Source organism: Chelonoidis abingdonii, chromosome 21 (genome assembly GCF_003597395.2).
Source record: "Chelonoidis abingdonii isolate Lonesome George chromosome 21, CheloAbing_2.0, whole genome shotgun sequence".
Taxonomy (NCBI): Eukaryota; Metazoa; Chordata; order Testudines; family Testudinidae; genus Chelonoidis; species Chelonoidis abingdonii.
In genome coordinates, this window is record NC_133789.1 from 4,309,837 (window position 1) to 4,331,952 (window position 22,116).

The 22,116-nt window shown below is 47.2% G+C and overlaps 1 protein-coding gene across 1 annotated transcript in view; it reads right to left on the reverse strand.

Moving 5' to 3' along the window:
* LASP1 (LIM and SH3 protein 1) overlaps positions 1–18,089 on the reverse strand; it is a 50,636-nt gene extending 32,547 nt beyond the window's left edge. Inside the window, exons 1-2 of the mRNA XM_032791342.2 lie at positions 17,921–18,089; positions 13,459–13,553 (exon numbers count right to left, since the gene is read on the reverse strand). Of these exons, the coding sequence (XP_032647233.1) occupies positions 13,459–13,514 (56 nt within the window). The 5' untranslated portion in view covers positions 13,515–13,553; positions 17,921–18,089. The remainder of the gene's footprint in view (positions 1–13,458; positions 13,554–17,920) is intronic.
* Positions 18,090–22,116: the final 4,027 nt, after the last annotated feature.

Genomic DNA, 22,116 nt, shown 5'->3' on the forward strand with positions numbered 1-22,116 from the left:
TGAGAGTACCTTGGAAATTCAGGGGAAGATTCACGTTGAGGTTAAGTCTAGACTGTAATACAAGGCACTGCATGGGTTGATGTACTCACACTAGTGCAGCCAAGGATAGCTGTGTAGACAGGCTTCAGCACAGGCTAGCAACTCAGTTACATGCCTAGGGCCCCACTGAAACCTGTGCTGATGCATCTACAGTGCTGCAGTCATGTCTCAGATTGCAGGGGACATCCCCTAAGAGGAAAAGCCAAACCAGAAACCTTCTGGTGCCTTTCTGCAGGTCTTCACTGCAGCTAGGAGTGAGCCTCCCAGCCCAGACAGACAGACTTGGGCTAGCAGGGCTCAAGCGAGTACAATAAAAACAGCAATGTGGCTGTTGTGGCTCAGGGTCTCAAGGCCGCCCTCCTGCTACATGGAAGAAGAGGAACACTTTCCCAGGGAAGGTTTTTAGACACAGGCAGCTGAGAGGGCGAATACAGAGAAACTTAAGTCTAGTCATTGTGACTAACTGAAAGGAAGTAATTACTCCCACCCACCCTCAGAGGTGAGGTTTGTGTAGAGTCTACTGCTAAGTGATAGTAACTCGACAAAAATACTAACCTTTCATTCAATGACAGGCACAGCTGATACATCCATTTAAGTCATTATCTTTACAACTACAATGACATGGAGGCAGAAGCCTGGGTTCAGCTCTGACTACCAACTGCATGTGGCCTCGGAGCAAGTTACTTTGCCCACAGGGAAGAGAAAGTATTGAAAGAGACTTCCACTTGTCCGAGGCTCTGAGTGTGCTGAAGGGGCAGGGTCTGAAGAGGGGACTGGAGGTAGTGAATTGAGTCTCAAGCATGAAAGCCATGCAGGGGTCGTGGAACAGAAGTTGTTTGGCTCCACGCAGAAATGCCACCAATTCTGGGGTAGTAACTACAAAACCTAGGGGCAGTAAGCAAGTGAGATGAAGCAGGGACAGCGAGGATAGGAGATGACCTCCCAGCCTGGTGCACACCTGTGTCTCAGCGGCTTTAGCAGCAATGCAGATGCAGACAGATTTTAAACATCGGTTCTGCTGATAAGGAGACAGCCCCAACAGACAGAGGGGGATTTGCCTCACACTTCAGGCCTCTTGGATGGAGGTTGTCAGTAGCTGCTGAGCCTGATTAGAGTTTAATGAATTGACAAATGGGATGCCCCCCCCCTCCCCAAATCCCCACCACAGGGGGCTGCTGTCAGATTAAGGGAATGGTATTTAAATATTTGGGGCAGAGAGAGACATGTGACCACATAAAGCCTTAGTGCTCTCAAAGCAGGATCTTCCTTCTCCAGCCTTGTTGTTCAGGACCAACAGAACAACAGCCCCTTTAATCGGGCTCCCTCGGACCTAGGGTGATTACATACAATGGGAGAGATAGTAAAAACCTCCCCCAAACCCCATGCAAGCCACACCCAACATAATCAGCTCAGATCTAGGAGGAGAGAGGACAAGTACACAGCTCTCGCAGGGAAAGAAAATCCCCAACCTGACTTGCTTTCAAATGCTGCCGGTCCTGCTCAAGCAGGAAATTAGACCAATGCAGTTGTCGTGGAGAACTCTGGTTTCTGCACCCAGCAAGAAACAGCACAGATCCCTCTGTGGGCTGTCTGTATTACATCTACACATATGGAGAGTCCCCTGCCCTGAAAAGTTCCTTTCTTAGTAAAGAAGATCTCCTCCTAGAGAGCAAGATTGCTACAGAATCCCACCCTAGCCCATAAGACTCCCTATAGGAACCTTTGTAGGAGGTCTGTAAGAGGCTACCACTAGTTCAGCTGCATCAGTATGGACAAGGCTCTGATACATGTACGATTTTTAAATCATGTCCAAGTAAAACTGGTCAGAACTATGAAAATGCACTTTAACAACTCTGCAAGAGCCAGAGTGCTATCAACATGAAAGTTGGGTTGCTGCTGTTCATTTCAAATCCTAGGATTACTTGAAGAGGTCGCTACATTCTGGTTACTTTGTACATTAAATGCACTTTGACTTGCTGAGTTTGCAATTTCCCTGGTACAATCAGTTTCTCCTAGCTTTCACCCCACCACAGGGGGAGAGGGGGGAATTCACACTGGATCTTACAGAGCCATCAAAAATTGACAGTAGAAGTCAGCTCCAGTCCAAGACCTGAGGCTCCTGAAGTAGAGATTATAAACTGAGCACCTCCTAAGGCTACAGGAAAAAGACTTTCCAGTACACTGAGCAGAGGTGGCCATCTCAGTTTCACCCTTCTCTTGGGTCAGGTTTACTGGCAACTCATGAACCAGAGAAGATGTGGCTGCGTTGTTTTCCCCCCCCCCCCCAGACCCAGGACTGGCAGTCTGCAGCACTTGAGTTCAAATCAAGCTTGCTCTCACCAAGGCAAAAGATTTATGGTCTGACCTTCAAGTTAGGCCTGCCCTTTAAGACCAATGACAACTTCAATAACTCACACATAGGTTAGAGGTTTGTTATTGAAGTGGATGGGTGAGATTCTGCGGCCTGCGTTGTGCAAGAGGTCAGACTAGATGATCATAATGGTCCCTTCTGACCTTAAAGTCTATGAATAAATCAGGGAGCAGACTCCCAAAGGTGGAAACTTGAGTCTTGCCACCCAAGATTCTCAAAAGGCATTTGGGAACTTAACTCATTGAAATAGATGGGAGTTACATGGCTAAATGCTTTTTAGTATTTGGGCTGTCCATGCTGCTGTTCAAGCTGAGAATTGACAGTGTTAAGACTGCTCCTACCATCATGGCCTCTACTAGACTAGAACATTGTATTAGTGACTAGTTCTAATGTGACTGGTCCATATAGCAAAGTTGGTAGAACCACAGTTGCTGGAATGGGATTTAAACACCAGCGTGGCTGGTGCCTTGGACAGATCGAAATAGTAAGGAGGGTTGTGGGTAGGGTGACCAGATGTCCTGATTTTATAGGGACAGTCCTGATTTTTGGGTCTCTTATATTGTCTCCTATTACCTCCCCACCTTGTCCTGATTTTTCACACTTGCCCTCTGATCACCCTAGTTGTGGGGTTTAGTTCCCCCACTATCCACAAACATCTAACCCCCAGCCTGCAATGCAGCATACCTTCTCTCTAAGGGGACAAGTCACCTTTTCCCAGCTGTATTCAGGCTTCAGTAAGAGTTAAAGGAAGTAATAGACTGGATTTTTGGCAAAGCAGAAAGACACATCTGCCCTTTCAGAGAGCTTTCCAGACCTGCTAATTCTTGGGAACAAAAAGCTTTATTTTTGAAAACCTGTTTATTTTTAGAGACACCTCCTCCCTGCTGCAGAGCCTGAAAGCCTCTAGCTGCACCGGGAGCGGCTGCTTTGGGGAAGGGACCTCAGTTCCTCAAAACTATTCTAGGGAGAGGCTGCTGAGGTGGCTGTGCCAGCTCTCCATGGCCATTTGCAGCCTGCCTAAGGAACTGGATTCAAATTAGGTAGTTGAGACAGGCAGCTAGGAAGTTGAGAGTGAAGTTTCATTCAATGGGTCTCACTAAGATCTCCATCTTTTACCTCCCATCACAGCCCCCTCTTGGGAATTAGGGCCATTGCACTAGGAGTGGGTATTCTGCAGCAGACTGTTCTCCACTAACTGCTGCAGGGAGCTCCTGTGCCTCTCTTCAAGGGAATGAATCCCCCTGTCCCCCTTCAGCGTGGCAGATCCAGCAATATTGAGGCCAAAACAGGATTCTTCCTTACACACATCAGGTGAAAGTGAGTGTTTTCTAGGCTACTCAGACTGGTTCCTGCCCCTAGGAAAAGAGAAAAAATAAATCAAGGGACTTTCCACTGGGGTGGGAGCAGACAGCGTGCTGGCACCACATCACAGGAGTCCCAGCCTGTGGTGATCCTGATGCATTTAGGGGCTACCTGGCCCTTAGTCTCCTGGGCAAAGGGCACAAGCCTCCCAGTCAGGCAGGAGTTACACTGCTCTGCCAGGGTGGCTCAGACAGCTCTGTAGCTAGTACAGATCAGACCCCTTTTAGAGGAGGATGTATTCCATAATTCTGGAGAAAGAAAAGGTAGCCCAGGTGAGGAGTCAGCTCTCACCTCCACAGCTTCCAGGTAGGCCTTCAACAAACTAAGCCAAGGAAAACTGCCTGCAAGAAGGGGCTTCACAACCTCAGTCTCACCCCACTCCCCTTTCATCATTTGACTGACAATATCAAGCTGTGCACACCCAGTTGTCCCCACACAGGGAGATGTCAACAGCCTGAGCTGGGTGAATAGGTGGACCAGAGCCAGGAGTGAGGGCCCCTCCATCACCAGCAAGCCTCTGATGTTACTTATGGGAACAAAATGGGAGCTGCAAAGAAGTCGGATTTTTCCAGGAGTTGTTTTGGCATCAAGTGGGGACAAGGTGGTTAAGCAAGATCTAGGATGTCAATACACTCTAATGCTCTCCCACCTCAGCAAGGTCCAGAGGAAGGGATGGGCAGACCGCAAGAGGAGGAGTTGCAAGTGGTTACAAGGAACTGCCAGGTCTCCTGCACTTAGTTCCACCACTGACATGCTGTGTGGCCTTGGGAGAAAGTTGCCACCGTGTTTCAGTTTCCCCTTGCCTAAGAAAGTAGAGACCTCACAAGATTTGTGTTAGTGTTCAAGGGCTTTGGGCCCTCAGGAAAAGGTGCCTGGTCAGCAAAGCTTAGACTGTGAGCTCCTTACAGACAGGAGAAAGGCTGCTGCTCAGACCATCCCATAGTACTGTGCTAACAAGCTAGTTCAGCCAAGCCAGCTCACGCATCCTCATTAAAAAAAAAGGAGGGGGTTGTGATTGGAGGGTAAAGTGAAACCTGCCCCTCAATCTTTGCTATGCCTTAGTCTTGTTCAGCTGCCTTCTCAAACTGCCACCATGCTCCTAGCTGAGCCAATGGTCCATAGACATATGGGCCCAGTGCCCTCAGATTACCAGCCTGGGAGCTCTTTCCCTGCAGAGGAAGGCTGCTGAACTTCTCTACTCCCCCTCCTTTTGCTAGAGCAAGTGCATATGGCTCCCCTCCCAAGGGCACCGATTGTGTCATGAGACACTTTCCCTCTGAGGAGTCAGCAGCAACATGTTAGGCCATAATCTCTTGGGCAAGGCCACCATAGGACTGAGAGACTGTTGGTAGAACAGTCTCGCCCCACCAAAGCCAGAGAGTGACTGGGGTGCAAAACAACCCACAAGACAAGCTGGGCTTCCCAGTGCTGCTTTTTTGCATTTCAACATTGTCCTTTAGATAGTGGCTGGCTGCATCAGTGACTCAGGTGATTAGATGCCCCTTGAAAGAAACAGATCTGCTAGGGGAGGTTATTGAGCAGGAGACAGAACAAGGGCCTCTGACAACCACCACTGTTATGTCAGTCAAGATCCCATGCCAACTCCACTTCAGCTTTCAAGTTTCTTCCCACAGAGATGAGTAAGCCCAAGCCCCCCCCTGCAATTATGCAGGGAGGTTAAGTGCATTGATGCTAAGGAGGACAAGCAAGAGGCACAGAGCCAGTCCTCCAGGTGGCACCCACTGTGCAGAGAACTAATGGGTCTGGCAGCTGGGGCCAGTGGCTTTCTGTGAGAAGTCTTGGCTCCATTGAGAGCACTCATGGGCTTCAACCAGAGAAAATCATTCCCTGAGACTTCTATAAAGCCAATCCCAGAAGCTCCTAACCACAAATTCATTTAGAAGAGCATCTGACTGCCACCTCTCCCCTCCATCCTGAAGCTACTACACTAGAAAACCCCCACCCTGAGCTTCTGCTGCAAGAGGAGGAGGGGAAATCTATTCTTGTTTGTATCCTTCCAGTACTCTGCCACCTCACACACACTCAGAGCCAGGTGTATCGGGGTCCTTTCCCCACAACAGCAAATGGAAGTGCCAGCTCTCATTTGCAAGAAGACAGAGAGCATTTGTTCCGAGCCACGTGGCTATGCAAAGCTGTGTACATGACTACAGAGAGACAGTTACTCTGATCCAGGAACTCGGCAAAAAGGCATCGCATAAACACCTGGACTGTGTCCCAGCCGCACAATTCCTCCCTGCCTCCCCACCCCCAGCTTGGAAGGGTCACTTTCGTGTAATATGCTGCTACCAGATGGAGCGATTAGGAGTGCCAAAAACAAAGACTGTTGGCTTGTTTTGAAACTCAGAGCGGTTCTGCTTTTGCCTGCCACTTACTAACTTTTTCCAAGAGAGAAGTTGGCCAAAGAGGTAACAGCCAGTTTGCTCTGAATGGAAAGAAAATTACCAAATTTGAGATTTTCGAGAGGGAATCTCAGTCAAGTTTTTGCAGTTGTTCCCTGAAATCAAAGAAAGTTTCAGAAATAAGGACACTGGTCAATTGCTTGATGCAGAGTTACTGTGGTTCTGGAGTACAGCCTAGGTTGATTCCCCAGCAATCATAAGCAACCGCTGGTTCTGTGTATTGTGCAGCAAGGGTAGCTCAATTCTGTAGTGAAGTGACAAGGTTTCCAGGACAGGGTGGGAAACTGAAGAGCCAGAGAGGTACTACATAGGGTAGCCCCACTTTCTTCTTTGCAAAGGGTTGGAGCCCCAAAGAAAGGTGGAGATCAGGCAAGTGCAGCAGGAGTGACATAGCTCTCCACAACACCTTGCGTAGCATAGCAAGTGCACACATCCTGAGCTTCTTGTGGGCAAGAAATAGCTTGTTTGGTGTGGTATGGGGGGAGGGGAGGCCAGGACCAGAATAAGTAGAGCAGTCCAGTGCTATGTTTTCCTCTGAGCGCTCAGCACAGGAGGGCACTCAGCCCTTTGAAGGATGACTGCAGTGACGGTGAACAGAAGCAGTGTCAGAGACAGAGCCATCTCCCCTGTGCAAGTTCAAACAAACAAAGGATGCTGCCTTTTTAAGAAGGCTGGTCTGCAGAGAGAACTGCTGCATCCTCTTCCCTGGGGGGAAATTGCTGAGTAACTAGGCCATTCACTTCCTGCCAGCTATTCCACAGCATCCAAGAAATAAAAGCAGCTAGCTCTGTGGGGTGCGCACAAGGCAGAGACAGACAACCCCTCTGATTAGCCACATTCAGGCAGGCAGACTCTACCCTGGTGGATACATGTTTGCATTGGGCCTCTGGCCAGGTCTGATGTAAAGGAGATTGCTTAGTCTGTTATACCAGGATAAGCCCACATTTGCACCACTAACTTCAAACCAAGATCAGGGCCTGGCCTAGTATCTTTTCTACAGTTAAGATCCTCTTCCCACCCTCAAAGGTGCAGGGCTGCCCCAAATATCAGGACTGTCCCTATAAAAGTTGGGACATCTGGTCACCCTAGTTGCACTGCTGGGAGCAGAGGGAATTTAAGAGGCTCACAGTGGAAAACTGCAGCCAATACAACAGCCTCAGCAGAATACCCATCATGGCAAATTTAAGCCAGGCCTTATGCTGCAATGACACCAAGCCTATGTACTGAGAATACGTACATTAAGTATGAGCAACCTGAAATTGCTAGGTCTTCTGCACAGAGCTTTGGGATGTGCTGGATAAGAGGGGATATGATGCTAGTGTCACTGCAGATGCCATCCAAATTCAGGCCTTGGTTGCTAATGACAGCAGGAACTGCTGAGCCTAGTGCCCAAGTCCCAGCTCTGCAGAGGGAGTTCTGCTACCCACTTTATATTATATGGGCCAAGCAGCTGACTACACTCAGTCCAATAATGCCACTGGCTCCCAATTTGTTTCAGGAGTAGGGGTAACACAACTTGTTTGAAGCTACCACTCAGGGTCTTGCTTCAATTTTCCTGAGAGACCTGATCTTACCCTGCTTACCTGAACATGCTTAGACCCGTGGCATATATCCTGTCTTATTGACAAGAGCCTTCTCTGCAGTTCTTGCTATCCAAACAAGCATTTTGTACCTTACTTTAAAATTCCAGCTGAAACCAGCCCCCCCACACCCCACCTGGCCTATGCCTCTTCCATTTGTGTTAGGGTATTTAAGTCTACAGAGCTTTTTGGCACCCAATTTGCATGAGACACTACAGACTAACCTAGGATAGGCCAAGCCTGCCAACAATGAACAGCTTGTGTCAGTTGCCCTAGTACTTTGCATCAGAAGTCAATGGAGAAAGTTACAAAGGAGGTTTTAAAAAAAAAAAAAAAAACACAAACAAAAAACGACACTCAAATGTGCTGGGAAAATAAAACAAAGTGGAAGCACAAGCCTCCATCGCTGTGGGGAGGGGGAAGGGAAGAGTCAGAGGGCAGAGTTGAACAGCCAAGCTTTCTTGGAAGGCCACATAGGGATTTACAGGGCAATGTCAGATAGCAGCAGGAAGAAGGCTGGGTTTCCTCCTTGCTTTCTTGAAGAGGGAGGCTTAGGGGCTGGCAAGAGGCCAGCACAGAGACAGAGGAAAGCCTATGTTAAGACATGCTTGGAAAAAAGCAGCCTCTCCTTGCTGGTATAAACGTTGCTTTTCTTCCTTCTGGAAGATCTAGAGCTGCAAAGGGAACAGCTTATCATTGGTGGAGGCTGTTTAGAAAGGGTGGGCCCTATCTGGGCTCTCCCAGTGCCAGAGACAGGGTCATATGGAGGCAAAGCTCACCTTCCCTGGCCACTCCCTCCTCCTTCTCCCTAGAGCACCCTGAGAAAGCCACGTAGCTCCAGCTAAAGGGACACTAAAAGGAGAAGGTGGAAAGCAGGAAACAAAACAGCTGAATGAAATGTAAGACTAAGATATAAATGGCTGGAGCCCAGATTCTGTGGTGACTGGTGCCTTAGACGTGGGCTGCTTCTGTCATCTCTCTGGTACTCAGGTCTTACATTACTATTGTATCCAGCCACCTCAATCCTTATGCATTGATCCTCGACACCCCGGTGACGTACAGAAGGGCTCTGAACCCCATTTTACAGACACATGACTGGAGACAGATTAAGTGACCTGATCAAAGACACATTTGTGGTGGAACAGAACTGAACCCTGGTCTAACTAGTGCAGATTCTCATTACCTCAATCAATAAGAGGGACATTATGACAGGTGAGGGGCACCAGCCTCAGAGTTGAAGGCCAGAGTCTGGAGGAAGAGGACAGATTCTGCAAGTTACCAAGTCAGTCACTATGTGCTGTCCCCACATGTCATGCTGCTTAGTCACTGGCAACCCAGAACAGCCCTAGGGCAAACCTCAGCATTTAAAGCAACCAGTTCAGGTGTTTACAGGAATCTCTTGGGCTGTGATGGAACAGCTGTCTAATGTGGGGCTCCCAAATGGAACCCAGCCACACAGGACAGAGACAAAGGTTCTTTGAGCTTGAAGTAAAAGATTTAGGACAGTTAATTGCTTTATTCAAGCCTCTGCATCCATTCTTGATGGACAGAAAGCTGCCTCTTCTCCAGAGACCATCTCCTCAGGTCACCAAAGGGTTAAGATAGCAACTCTGCATCACAGGGAACTCAAATTTCTCAATCCCTTCTGCTCAAGAGAGGATTGCGCACACTACTTGGAATCTCAGGAATTTCCCACTATTATCCCCACTTCCCTTTCACCAAAGGCAGAGTGAGAGGGCTCTGGGCCCTTCCTTCTGCTTGGAGCTAGAGAAGCACTCCAGGTGCAGGCTCTGGTTCTCACCTTCCATTCTCTGCCTCCCTCCCCCAACCCCACAAAAAAAAAAAAAAAACCACACACAAACACGCCAGGAGACAGAATGGCTTTCATGTGTTTAAGACAGAGGATATCAGCCTTGAAAGATCAGTTAACCCTAGACAACAGAATTTACCTTCTGAGGTTTGGCTAGACCCATGTCCGTCTTTGAATCATGCACATTGGGACTCCCAGAAAGGAGACCCTCATCTGAGCTGATCAGTCCCCACCAGCAGAGCCAGGACTCTTCCTACCCACAGCACTTCAAGAAGAGTTCTTGGAGGCCATGAAATCAGTGGCAAGATGATCAGACACTAGGCCTCTAGACCCCAAGGGTCAGGAGAGGGCTCAGGCCTAGAAGTGGGGACTATTCAGTCTTTGATCCAAAGGAACGAACTATTCATTGCTTTGAGATCTTGTAAAAAGACTTCCAGGATCCTGTATCTTGTACTGTACTGTGCTGGAAAGCACCCAGCTCTTCACAATGCTGCACTGACACCAAATAAAATGTGGTGAGATCTACCCAGTTTTCTTTTGTACCTTCTCTGAAGTGTCCCTGCCCATGAAAGGCCTGGCAAAAGACTGGGGAAGGTTGCTCGTTGGAGACACGCAACAAACACACAACCCTTGAATCCAAGTCAACATCTATTTCTACACCAGTTTAGGCATAAGCCTCAAACATCTTTCTGCCATTTGGAACTGGCTTGTTAAAACGTAGCTCTGTAGAGTAGCTAGCCATCCTGGATCTCATTATATGAGCATCCAGCTTCTCTAGCCAGAGACAAGATGTTTGGGATGAAACTCAGTGCTGAGATCCAGCAGGCATGTCGACTGCTGAACACACATCCTGTCCTGTGTGCCTGCGACAACCTAGAGCCTTCCAGCTTACCAGTAAGATCTCCAACTCACAGCTGGGTCACTGTTGTGGCCTATGTTAAAACCAGTAACAGAAATTCAAAATAAGAGCCTGCAGGACCCAGATTTGATGGCATTGAACAGACAACATCCAGGGCTGGCAATAAATATTATTTTCTTTGGCCTGCAGAAATGAAACATATTGGTGCTACAGAAGTTTCCTGTTCTGCCTACATGTTAGAGCCAGAAGTGGAAGGTGCCAGGACATGACCTGTGCATAGCCAGAGAGAGTTAAGTAGCAAGTGACTCAAAAAAGGATAAGGATAGCTCAGTGGTTTGAGCACTAGCCTCCTAAACGCAGGTTGTGAGTTCAATTCTTGAGGGGGCCATTTAGGGATCTAGGGCAAAAATCTGTTTGGGAATTAGTTCTGCTTTGAGCAGGGGGTTGGACTACATGACCTGCTGAGTCCCTTCCAACTGTGATATTTTATGATTTGGGTTGAAATTCTGTACTAGGAGGGATAGCTCAGTGGTTTGAGCATTGGCCTGCCAAACCCAGGGTTGTGAGTTCAGTCCTTAAGGGGGCCACTTAGGGATCTGGGGCAAAAATCAGTACTTGGTCCTGCTAGTGAAGGCAGGGGGCTGGACTCAATGAGGTCCCTTCTAGTTCTACGAGATATAATAATTGGAGATATACCTTATTTCCCTCACCTCACTGTAGCAATGCATCTCAAATAATCAGAACCTCTAGAGATCACGCCTGGAAGCCAGGAACTGCAGTAGTCCACTCCTAGTTCTAACACTAACTCCTGTGGCCTTGAGCAAGTCACTTAACCTCTGGCTGTTGTCAACACTTTTGGCAAAGATTTTCTTCATTGCTGGAGTCCACGGGGTTGTCGGTAGTTGGGGGAGCACTATGTTAGAGGAGCAACAGGAGCAGAAAGTTTGACAGCATACCTGGTGTAGCAAGGTCTGTACCTCAGTTCTACCCTAACCCCATTTGATAGCTGGGGGCGGGGTGGGGGAAACAGGAAGATACTTTATAATCAGAATTGAAGTGAGTATTTGGTAAATGGAACAAGCTATACAAGTTTTAAGCAGTATTAGCTTAACAGCTCTTAGAAAGAGAATTACTTGGTATATGTAAAGCAGCAATGAAAAATCCCATAGTACAAGCTGCTTTATAGTCATTAGGGAGACATGTCAAATTAACAGTGAAATTCCTACCTATGAATTCAGTGGGAGTAAGATTGGCCCCAGTGATGCAGGAGCCAGCTGTATATTGCTACCACTATAACCTTAGACGTTAAACTGATTTGTCTCTATTCATTCAGCTCTTGCACACTGAAACCAGAACTATCAGTCTCGTGTGCATCAGTTTCACTCTCCCCTGCAGAGATTTAAAAATCCAAGATAAAGGAAGATTGAGGATTATGAACAGGAAAAGTGATTTACAGTAGAGCTTTAAACAGAGTTTCACAAAAGGATTCATTTCGTTTTGATCCAAAAGATTAATCACTTGTAAAATATTGTGAAGATTAAGCACCGGAAATGTTAATGCTTGCTAGTGTTCTGTTATGAAGCATCCTGTACTCAAGTCCTCTTAAGAGGAAGACAACACTCCCTGCGTACTGAATTAAAACACTCCCTGTGTACTGAATTAAGTAACATGACTAAAGGAAGAGGAATGGAAAGTCCCTTTTGACAGCAGAAGGATTGAGAGTAAGCAGTGATGACCAGTCAGAAAGCTAACTTTGTGCCAATCCAGAAGGGACAGTGAACTGAATGGCCTCAGATTGAGGAGGTGGAATTTGTGTATTTGAACAAAGCCCTGGTGCTAGAAACTCATTTTAAGCATCTTTCTTGTGAAAGCATACAAGGTCAGAGCTGTGCTCTGCTTTCAAGTACCTCTCTGCTCTCGCTCCTTTATAGCCTCACTGCCCCTTTCATCTCTCCCAGGTACTTTCAGTCCCTGTTACCACAGTACCTGAACACCTCACTCTGGTGTACTTATGACATCCTTGTTATGCAGGAGAGTGCTATTTTCCTCCTCATTTTACAGCTAAGCAAATTAAGTGACTTGCCAAAGATCACAGGAAGCCTATGGCAGTACAGGGAATTGAAACTGGCTCTCTCAAGACCCTGACCAGTACCCAACCATCCTTATTCTTTCCTCCCCCAGCTCAGCATGGTCCAGACTCCTTCCCTGAATGCGTTTTGCAAACACCACATAGATCAGCATAATGCATCCTTGTGATATGTGGGAGAGGGTTCAAACTCATTCCCCCAAGTTAGAGCTACCCTGTTCAGAGGTCTTGACTTGGCATCTAAGTCAGAGGAGGTTTGCTTTCCTGTCTGGAGTGCCTCACTGTGGTACAGATGATAATCTATCTTGTCTCAAGTTGTGCATCTTTGACAACGTCAGTTTATAAAACTTTGAGATGGGATTGGTCTCTAACCCTCATCCCCCCTCAAATAAAAGCGAGGGCATCAGGAATGGCTTTTGGTGCAAGCATTCTGTGGGAGCAATGGGGAAGCGACTTCCAGCATCAAGAGACCTTAACCATGAATGTTCCCTGCATCTGCTGCCATCAGCTTGAACTTCCTGGCAGTTGGGAAGTGTCTAAGCAAAGTTCAAGGTAGCCAGAAACCATGTCCTACAAAGTTTTGCAGAGCCAGCACAGCCCGTGAAGGCAGAGCCGGCGCTTGCATTTAGGTGGCTTAGGCAATCACCTAGGGCGCCAGCATTATTAGGGGGTGGCATTTTGCCGGAGGGAGCGGCAGGCAGCTCCGGTGGAGCTGCCGCAGTGGTGCCTGCGGATGGTTGGCTGCTCCCGTGGCTCCGGTGGAGCAGCCGACCGTCTGCAGGCACGACTGTGGAGCCAGGGGACCAGCGTGCAGGGTGGCAAAATGGCCGTGCACCTAGGGCGCTCAAACCCCTACCGCCGGTCCTGCATGAAGGACACTTCCAGCATGGCACTCTCAAAGGTGTTATTAGAATGAGGAGCAGAGACTTACGCATTGCAATACGGCTTCTTCTCATAGCCCTTGTAGTTTTTCATGTTTAGGGTCATCTTGCAGGTCTCGCAGTGGAAACATGCTTTATGCCAGAACTGCAAATAGACAAACAAGAGAACAGTAAATGGGAGACCTTTGCAATTCTAACAGCACATGATTCCTCTCCTCAGATAGGATGTTCCTCAGAGCAGCAGGTCTGAGCCTCTTTTCTGGAACTCAATGGCTCCTTCAGCTAACACAGGATCTTTGAGGGACTTTTCAAGGCAGAGATTAGATCAAATGTTCATACCAGCCTAGGACCCTAGGTTCACAGCAGGGAGACCAGGCATCTTTACATACTAACAGGAAGAGGAAAAAAAGAGGTATGGTTTTTAGTATTGTGGTTACACAGTATGAAATAGTCCCTAACCATGACGAGTTTACAATACAAATACACTAGACAAAGCAGGAGGCTATAATTTACTGGCAGCGTGAACAATGGTTTCCAAGCTCCATGTTAGTGCCATCTTTAATTTTGTGCCAAGGGGGGTTGTTAGTGGGAGGGAGTTTGCTAATCAGAGAGACAAAAGGGAGAAGGCACATTAATGGGAGGGGAGAAAGGCCATGAGGAAAGAAAGCAGGGGGAGGGGAGCATGAAGGGAGCAAGGCTGAAGTGAAGCAAGTGAGGGAGGCAAACAGAGCGAACAGAAAAGGAGTGCTAAAGATAAAACTCAGCAACCCAAGGTCCCTGCTCCTGGTGCTTGCCTCTGCTCCCACTGGCTAGAGGTATGGATGCACCCCTTGCAGCAAATTTCTTCCCTGAGCTCATATGGTTGGGCAGAGACAGAGCTACTTGAAACCTGGCAGGGGAACCCTCACCTGGGATCAACACCCCTCCCCATGGCAGAGCTGCACCTGCTTTTCTCTGCTCCTACAAGCAGAGTGAGTGGCCCCTATCATAAGCCTCTTTCCCAAATCTGGACCTTAGCGTCCAAAATCTGGGTGCTTAGCACGAACCTCCAAGCTTAATTACCAGCTTGGATCTTATCTCGCTGCCACCAACCAGGAATCAGTGCCTGGTACACTTGAGCCCCCCAAAACCTTCCCTGGGGAACCCCCAAGACTCAGATGCTTTGAGTCTCCAACAAAGGGAAATAAACCACTTCCCTTTCCTCCTCTCTGACTCACCACAGACTTCCTCTCTGGGCTAACCTGAGAGTTTGATGCAATTCTTTACATCACAATACCAAGAACAGTTCTTTTCCTCCACAAGAAGACAAACCCCAAAGTACAAGGAAACAGAGATGATCCTATCGCTCCCTCCTTCCACCAACTCCCTGGTGCTGCAAGAGCTTACCCTCCGTTTGAGATCTAACATACAGAAATTTCCTCCCCTGTTCCTTAACCTACCCAGAAAGAAACTCAAACAATGACTTAGAAAACTTTATATTATGTCTTTCTTTTTTTATATTAAACTACTGCAATCATAGATTGAATACAGTATCTGCTATAAGAAATATGAATAACGGTTCGGGCCCTGACAAGATATCGCATAGTTGTAAACATTCCAGCATTAACACCATGTAAAACCGCCAATAACAACCATAAAAGCCTCTTATATTGTTTTCTACCTGTACTAAAAGTTGACACAGAAGATAAGAAGAAGAGCTTCTCATTAGCTGGAGACAGCCAAAGAGCCCAGAGTCCAAAAACTATCCCTCCCTCACTTTGAAAAATCCAGTTTTCTGATTGGTCCTCTGGTCAGGTGTTTGGTTCCCTTTGTTAATCCTTTACAGGTAAAAAAAACATTAACCCTTAGCTATCTGTTTATGACAGTCCCCCAGAAAAAACCTGTCCTACTTTCATGCCATGGGGAAGCTTTGAACTGGGAAGAGATAGGTAGTAGCTGAATGGAACTTCAGCCTGACAAAGCAGCATTTAACTAGGCTGAAATCCAGTAGTGATGCATCTTTGTATTTCTCTACTTTTATGGGAACCCCTAAGGATACCCCATTTTCCCCACCCCAGCCAGAGGCCTGTACTCTAAACATACTCAGCAGAATGCCAGTCCCAGTTGCTCCCTTACAGAAACCAAATGCACATACTTGCACTTAAATTGAGGCCAGAAGAGACATTCCTTGAAATCCAGCCCATGACCCACTTTCCTAATATGCCAACATTACAGGTTATGACATTCAGTGAACACACATCTACCCTGCCTTAGCATCTCGGAGATGCTTTTTAGAAGGAAATATTTGCACTCAGCATCTGACTGACAGGACAAGCCTCCCGAAGCTGTCAGAAGTCCTGACAAAGTTCTACCAACAGTACAGAAACACAATCCAGACCTTCCCAGTGGTCACCTTGAAACCAACATCTGGACCAGGAGTGGCCAACCCGTGTCTCTGGAACCACATGCCACTCTTCAGAAGCTATTATGCAGCTCCTTGCATAGGTGCCAACTCTGGGGCTGGAGCTACAAGAGCACCCCTGGTACATCTGCACACTCCTCAACCCCCAGCTCTGCCCCAGGTCCTGACCCCACTCCACCCCTTCCCAAGGCTCTTGCCCTCTCTGCCCAGAGCCTCTTGCATGCCATGAAACAGGTGATTGTGGTGGGTATGAGGCACCGGGTGGGAGTGGGAGGAGCTGATGGCAGGGCTGCTGACATTACTATGGCTCTCTGACAATGTACATTGGTAAATTCTGGCTCCTTCTCAGTCTGGTCATCCCTGACTTAGTCTCCCATCTCCCAGCCAGACTCTCAGAAACATCTAATGCTACTAAGTGTACAAGTTACCCAGCCATGAAGGGATGCTGCAGATGAAACCCTCTAGGCCCAGACTCTACTCATGCAGTGCCCAAAGGCTTCTCAGTTAGGGCATGGGAACAAAGCTTCCCACCAGCGCAGAGCTCACCAATGCCAGCATGAGTTTCATCTGGCATCAGATCACCCTCCTTCCCCACACCCAGAGAAATTCAAGTCATCATGAGGGCTTAAGGCTAGAGACTTGCAAACCTAGGGGAACATGGTTTAAGAGGAGAGATAAACATAAGAATGGTCGTACTGGGTCAGACCAAAAGTCCACCTAGCCTAGTATCCTGTCTGCTGACAGTGGCCAATGCCAGCTGCCCCAGAGGGAGTGAAACTAAACAGGTAATGATCAAGTGATCTCTCTCCTGCCATCCATCACCACCCTCTGACAGAGGCTAGGGACACCATTCCTTACCCATCCTGGATAATAGCCATTAATGGACTTAACGTCCATGAATGTATCTAGTTTTTAATCCCTGTTACAGTCCTAGCCCTCACAACCTCCTCAGGCAAGGAGTTCCATGGGTCGACTGTGTGCTGTGTGAAGAACTTCCTTTTGTTTTAAACCTGTTGCCCATTAATTTCATTTGGTGGCCCCTACTTCTTATATTATGGGAACAATTAAATAAACTTTTCCTTATTTACTTTCTCCACATCACTCATGATTTTATAGACCTCTATCACATCCCCCCCTTAGTCTCCTCTTTTCCAAGCGGAAACAAGCCAGGAAAGTCCCTCTTGAGGCTGCATTTCTACAGCCCCAGTCATGCTAGGGAGTCACTGCTAACTGCGTAGCTAAGCTCCCATCCCTGGATAAAATTCCCCAAGCTCTGGATGGCCAGCTACTGAATTTGCTGCTCTGTTGGGGTGCCAGGAATAAGCTTCAGAACTCTCCTTGCACCCCTTCCCACCCCTACAGGTTCAGCACAACTGGTGAAACATTTTGGAGATAAAACGTGTAGACAAGGGCCAAGACAGAGGCTGCGCTACCTGCCTGTGGACACCACACCCTGGTGTATAAACACAGCCGCAGCCCAGCAAAAGAGAGCATATGACTCAGCAGGAGCAGAGGGCGGCTGTCTTATTTCAGTTGCTCAGGGCAACATATTTGTCCTTTCCTTGTGTCCCCACATGATAATTCTTCCACAATAGGCAGGTGTCTGTTCACTATGTAGTCTCTAAAGGAAGTCCCCTTCCACAAGTCAGATTTTTTCAGGCAACTTTAGCACCATGCCCCTGGCAATGGTATAGTCCCACTTCAGCTAGCCTTGTTCTTCCCACACATCCACCATGGTTCTCCCCCCCCACCCCCAATCTTTAACCCTCCCAGAACTTCGGCCTCGTGGAGGTAAAGGAAGGGTATGGATGGTCCAGTGGTCAGGGTGCAACACTTGGACAATTGGGTTTAATTCCCTGCCATCAGGCTTCCTGTGTGACCTTGGAGAAGTGACTGAAGAGCAGAGTTAAAGGTATTTAGCCTTAGGCATCTAGGTACTTTGAAAATTCCCCTCTGCACACCTTTAAGGCTCTAGCCCTTGGTCTGTGCCTCTGCTCCCCACCTGTAGCCTGGGGGGAACAAAAAAACCTACTTGACTGGAGTGTTGCTAGGCTTATCCTCAAGCTTGTGAGGCGCTCTGGTACTAGGCTAAGGGGGAAAATCATAAATACCTCAAGAGATTGTGCCACAAGTCTTCTGAGCCAAGCTGGCAGATAACATCACTTAAACGGAGCCTCCTCTCAGAGGAATGCCCAGCCTTAGGCAGCCAGAGGGCATTGAGAACTCCTTCCTAGCTAGCATGGTTTGGTGAGGTCACCCAGGCACCATTCCACAGCAGGCATCAGCTGTATCCAAGCTTATGCAGAGGAGCTGGGCTTGGGCAAGAGCTCACTAGATGCTCCTCCTCACAAACAGATTGCAACATAGTATTGTTTACCGGGGCACTGCTGCAATAATCCACTGCAGGAGGAGAGACTATAACAATCCAAAGATTTTACACTAGCATGGGAAGAGGGTGAGGAGAGCAAAACCACACTGGTCACCTATGCCAGGCATACATTATCTACCCACCAAACAGGCCAAGGGATTCCCACAAAGCAGCTATATTCATGCACAATCCTCTAACTCCCCTGCTCCTCACCCCCTAGGAGCAGATTCTAGCTACTGCTGCATTGTACAACTCACTTCACAGCCAGCCTGATGTTTGGTAAGAAGTCTAGCCTGCCAGGACAGGTCCCAAGCAGGCTGCGCCTGCATCCTAAAGAAGAGCGCTACTGCAATTTGCTAGTTCTCAAACTGTTAGTAAGTTGTGCTTGTTCCCTAGGCCACACTTGTACATCTGAAGCATCTACTCCAAGTCAATTCCAACTAGTGGCAAAAATATATTCAGTTGTGCTGAGGGGAGCTTAGCGCCACAGGAATCATGACTGGCCCTTATGCAACTAAAGCCTCAAGTAATGCGTTAATATACCTCCACGAAACTATTCTGAAAACACACCCTACTTCAGCCTGTTTGAAATAGTCTGAACTCAGAGCGCAGACAGGTACTTGGTCTGCCTTTTTAAATCCATTAGAATGAAATCTAAAAAAGGCAGAACCATGAAGTCACCTCACATCAGCTTTTTGGTGGGTTTATTAACTTAGCAATTACAGCCACAACCGCTAGACCAGGCACCACTTGCTCCAGTTATGAGACACACAGGACATAGATCACTTCCACAACGGATGTCACAGCCTCCTCACATGACATTTTATCTGGAGAGCTGATAGGAGTCCACAAAGAAGGGGGTGCAGAAAATATGCCACAACTGCCACACACAATATGTACTCCCTGAAGCCTCAGATTGTCACCTTGTCAATATCAGTAAAGCCCTGATCCAAACAGAGTCCTTCCCCCCCTCCACCTGCTGAGCCCTTAGCGCTTAGATTCTCATTTCTCCATCAATTTTTGGAATGTAGATTTAGAGACTCAAGTTGCTTTTTCCTCATTTCCTTGGAACTGCCAGATATAGCTCAGAACTGGAGTGCTTAGTACAGCTGAGATGCAGAGTCCATTCTACTAAAGCACCTGCATTTTGAGCATAACAGCTGCCACACTGGGTCAGACCAAAGGTCCATCAAGCCCAGTATCCTGTCCTCTGACAGTGGCCAATGGCAGATGCCCCAAAGGGAATGAACAGGCAGGTTATCAAGTGATCCATCCCTGTCACCCAAGCCCAGCTTCTGAAAAACAGGCTAGGGACACCATTCCTGCCCATCCTGACTAGTAGCCATTGATGGGCCTATCCTCCATGAATCTAGCTAGCTCCCTTTTGAATCCCGCTACAGTCTTGGCCTTCACAACATCCTCTGGGAAAGAGTTCCACTGTTTGATAATGTGTTCCGTGAAAAAAAAATGTTTTAAACCTGCTACCTATTAATTTCATTTGGTGGCCCCTTGTTCTTGTATTATGAGAAAGAGTAAACACTTCCTTATTTACTTTCTCTATATCACTCATGATTTTAGAGACCTCTGTCATATCCCCACCCTTAGTCACCTCTTCTCCAAGCTGAAAAGTCCCAGTCTTATTAATCTCTCCTCATACAGAAGCCGTTCTATACCCCTAATCATTTGCTGCCTTTTTCTGAACCTTTTCCAATTCCAATATATATTTTTTTAAGATGGGGCGACCACATCAGCATGCAGTATTCAAGGTGTGGGTGTACCATGGATTTACATAAAGGCAATATGATTTTTTCTGTCTTATCTATCCCTTTCTTGATGATTCCCAACATTGTTTGCTTTAACTGCCGCTGCACATTGAGTGGATGATTTCAGAGAACTATCCACAATTATGCCAAGATCTTCCTTGAGCAGTGACAGCTAATTTAGACCCCATCATTGTACATGTATTGTTAGGATTATGTTTTCCAATGTGCATTACTTTGCATTTATCAACATTAAATTTCATTTGCCAGTTTGTTGCCCAGTAACTCAGTTTTGCGAGATCAGGACGCAGAAGAAAAGAATCGAGGTGCACTGCCACAGCTCTTGGTGAAACCTAATGGAACTTTCCCACATGCCTCTGCTCCCCAGAAGCCCCTAATCCTTCATCTTTGGTTCAGTTCTGGCAGCACTAAAGCAAGCACCTGGCTGTGCATAACAGAATTTCTGCCACAGTCATTCAGACCTGCTCTGAGTAGAGTTCAACTAGGTGGACATTCAGACACAGGATTTCCAAAAAAGGTGAGTGGTTGAGGTTTGTAGCAGATTACAGCTTACATCAGGCCAGCCATTGAGGGGCAGCATTAAAGGATCACCATAGATACTGCTAGAACACCCTACATCAAGGTCAGCATTAGTTGTGCTGGCGTGGGAATTTGCAATTGCCAGCTCAGAGGAAATTGTCAATTGAGCCAAAACAGCACCCACGGATCCAGGAAGCACAGTAGAAGCAGGAATGAAAAATCCTTCTAGCTACAACTCAAACAGGCACCGTTGCTAAGCTTGCATTGGATATTTAAGTCCAATAAGGACTCTAGAAAATACAGCCACTACACAATTAAGACCCAATACAATGGGGTTTGGGCCACAAGAGTTATTTAGTTCAGCTTTAAAAGAATGATTCATGAAATAGGAAGAAAGCAACATCATGTGTTAAAAATGTGAGCAATAGGGTCCATTGTGACTCAGGAATGCTGTAGCTGAAACATCTGCATTCTCCAAGCTGCTCCTTTAGCCCCTAAACTGGTCATCCCAGGACCCTACGGGGTGGGGAGGAAGTGGAAAAGAGGGTGGAGAAATGCACAGCAGCATAGGATAGTTTATCCACAAAAAGGGGACCCATTAGAACTGATGGAAGACTTTTCTGGGCAAGCAACAAACAGATTCCAATAACCAGACGAGCATTTGAATTCTCAATGGAGAATCAACAGTATTAGAGCTTTACTGAGCTTCCCAGCCCTGGTATAAAACACACCGAACTCAGTCACCACTAGTATCAGTTGTGATTTTTATTTTTTTTTTAAAGAAAGAGGAATTTGCCCTTTCTAAAAAAAGTCTATGAAACTGACATTAAAAAACAAGGTATTCAGATACTATAGTGATGAGAGCCCTGCAAGACTCTATATAGAATACGTTTCAATCTGGAGCAGAACAGAAACATGAATTGGAACCGAAAAGTGAAAACCCCATCTAACTTAAAACAGATGAGGGGCTCTCAACTTCAAGGGGAAGCATTAACTGTTTCTTTCCATTTTATCTGTTTAGACACCCAGCTGCACTCCTAACACAGGAAGAAGAAAAAAAGAAAAAAACCAGCACAGTGGCTACCGTTTCCTTTGCTACTTGCCTTGATGTTTAGAAGTGACTTTCTTAAATTATGAAAAGCAGTATCTGGACATTACATTCTACTGGCCTTTGCTTTTTTAAGCAGGCTCTTAAGAGAGTCTAATGAACAAAGTTGGTCTAATTCAGTGTGTCATTTCCAGACTAACTCTTCTGACCTTCAAGCATTCTTGCAAGAGTTTGCCTGGAAAGAAGTCAGATTCAGTAAATCCCTGTGCCAGATTCAGCCATTCTGGAGATTTTTAAGGAGAAGCTGGGAAGATGTTTTTGTACCCAGCTATGAACTTGTTCGTCCAAGAAGGGCAGAGATCTGGGCTGGAGTCAGACTGTTTTTTTTTTAAGCAACACCCACAGACTCGGCAGAAAGTTGAACACGATCTCCCATGCCCTAAAGCGAAAGGGGAAGGTTGTATCCCCGAGCCGGGGCGTGTTAAATTAGCAGCTGAGGGTGGGGAGAGCAGAGAAGATAGGGGGCCTGCAACTGTGATACACATTGCTGAAGTACAACATCTTCTGCACCCCCAGAGCCCCCAAATCCCC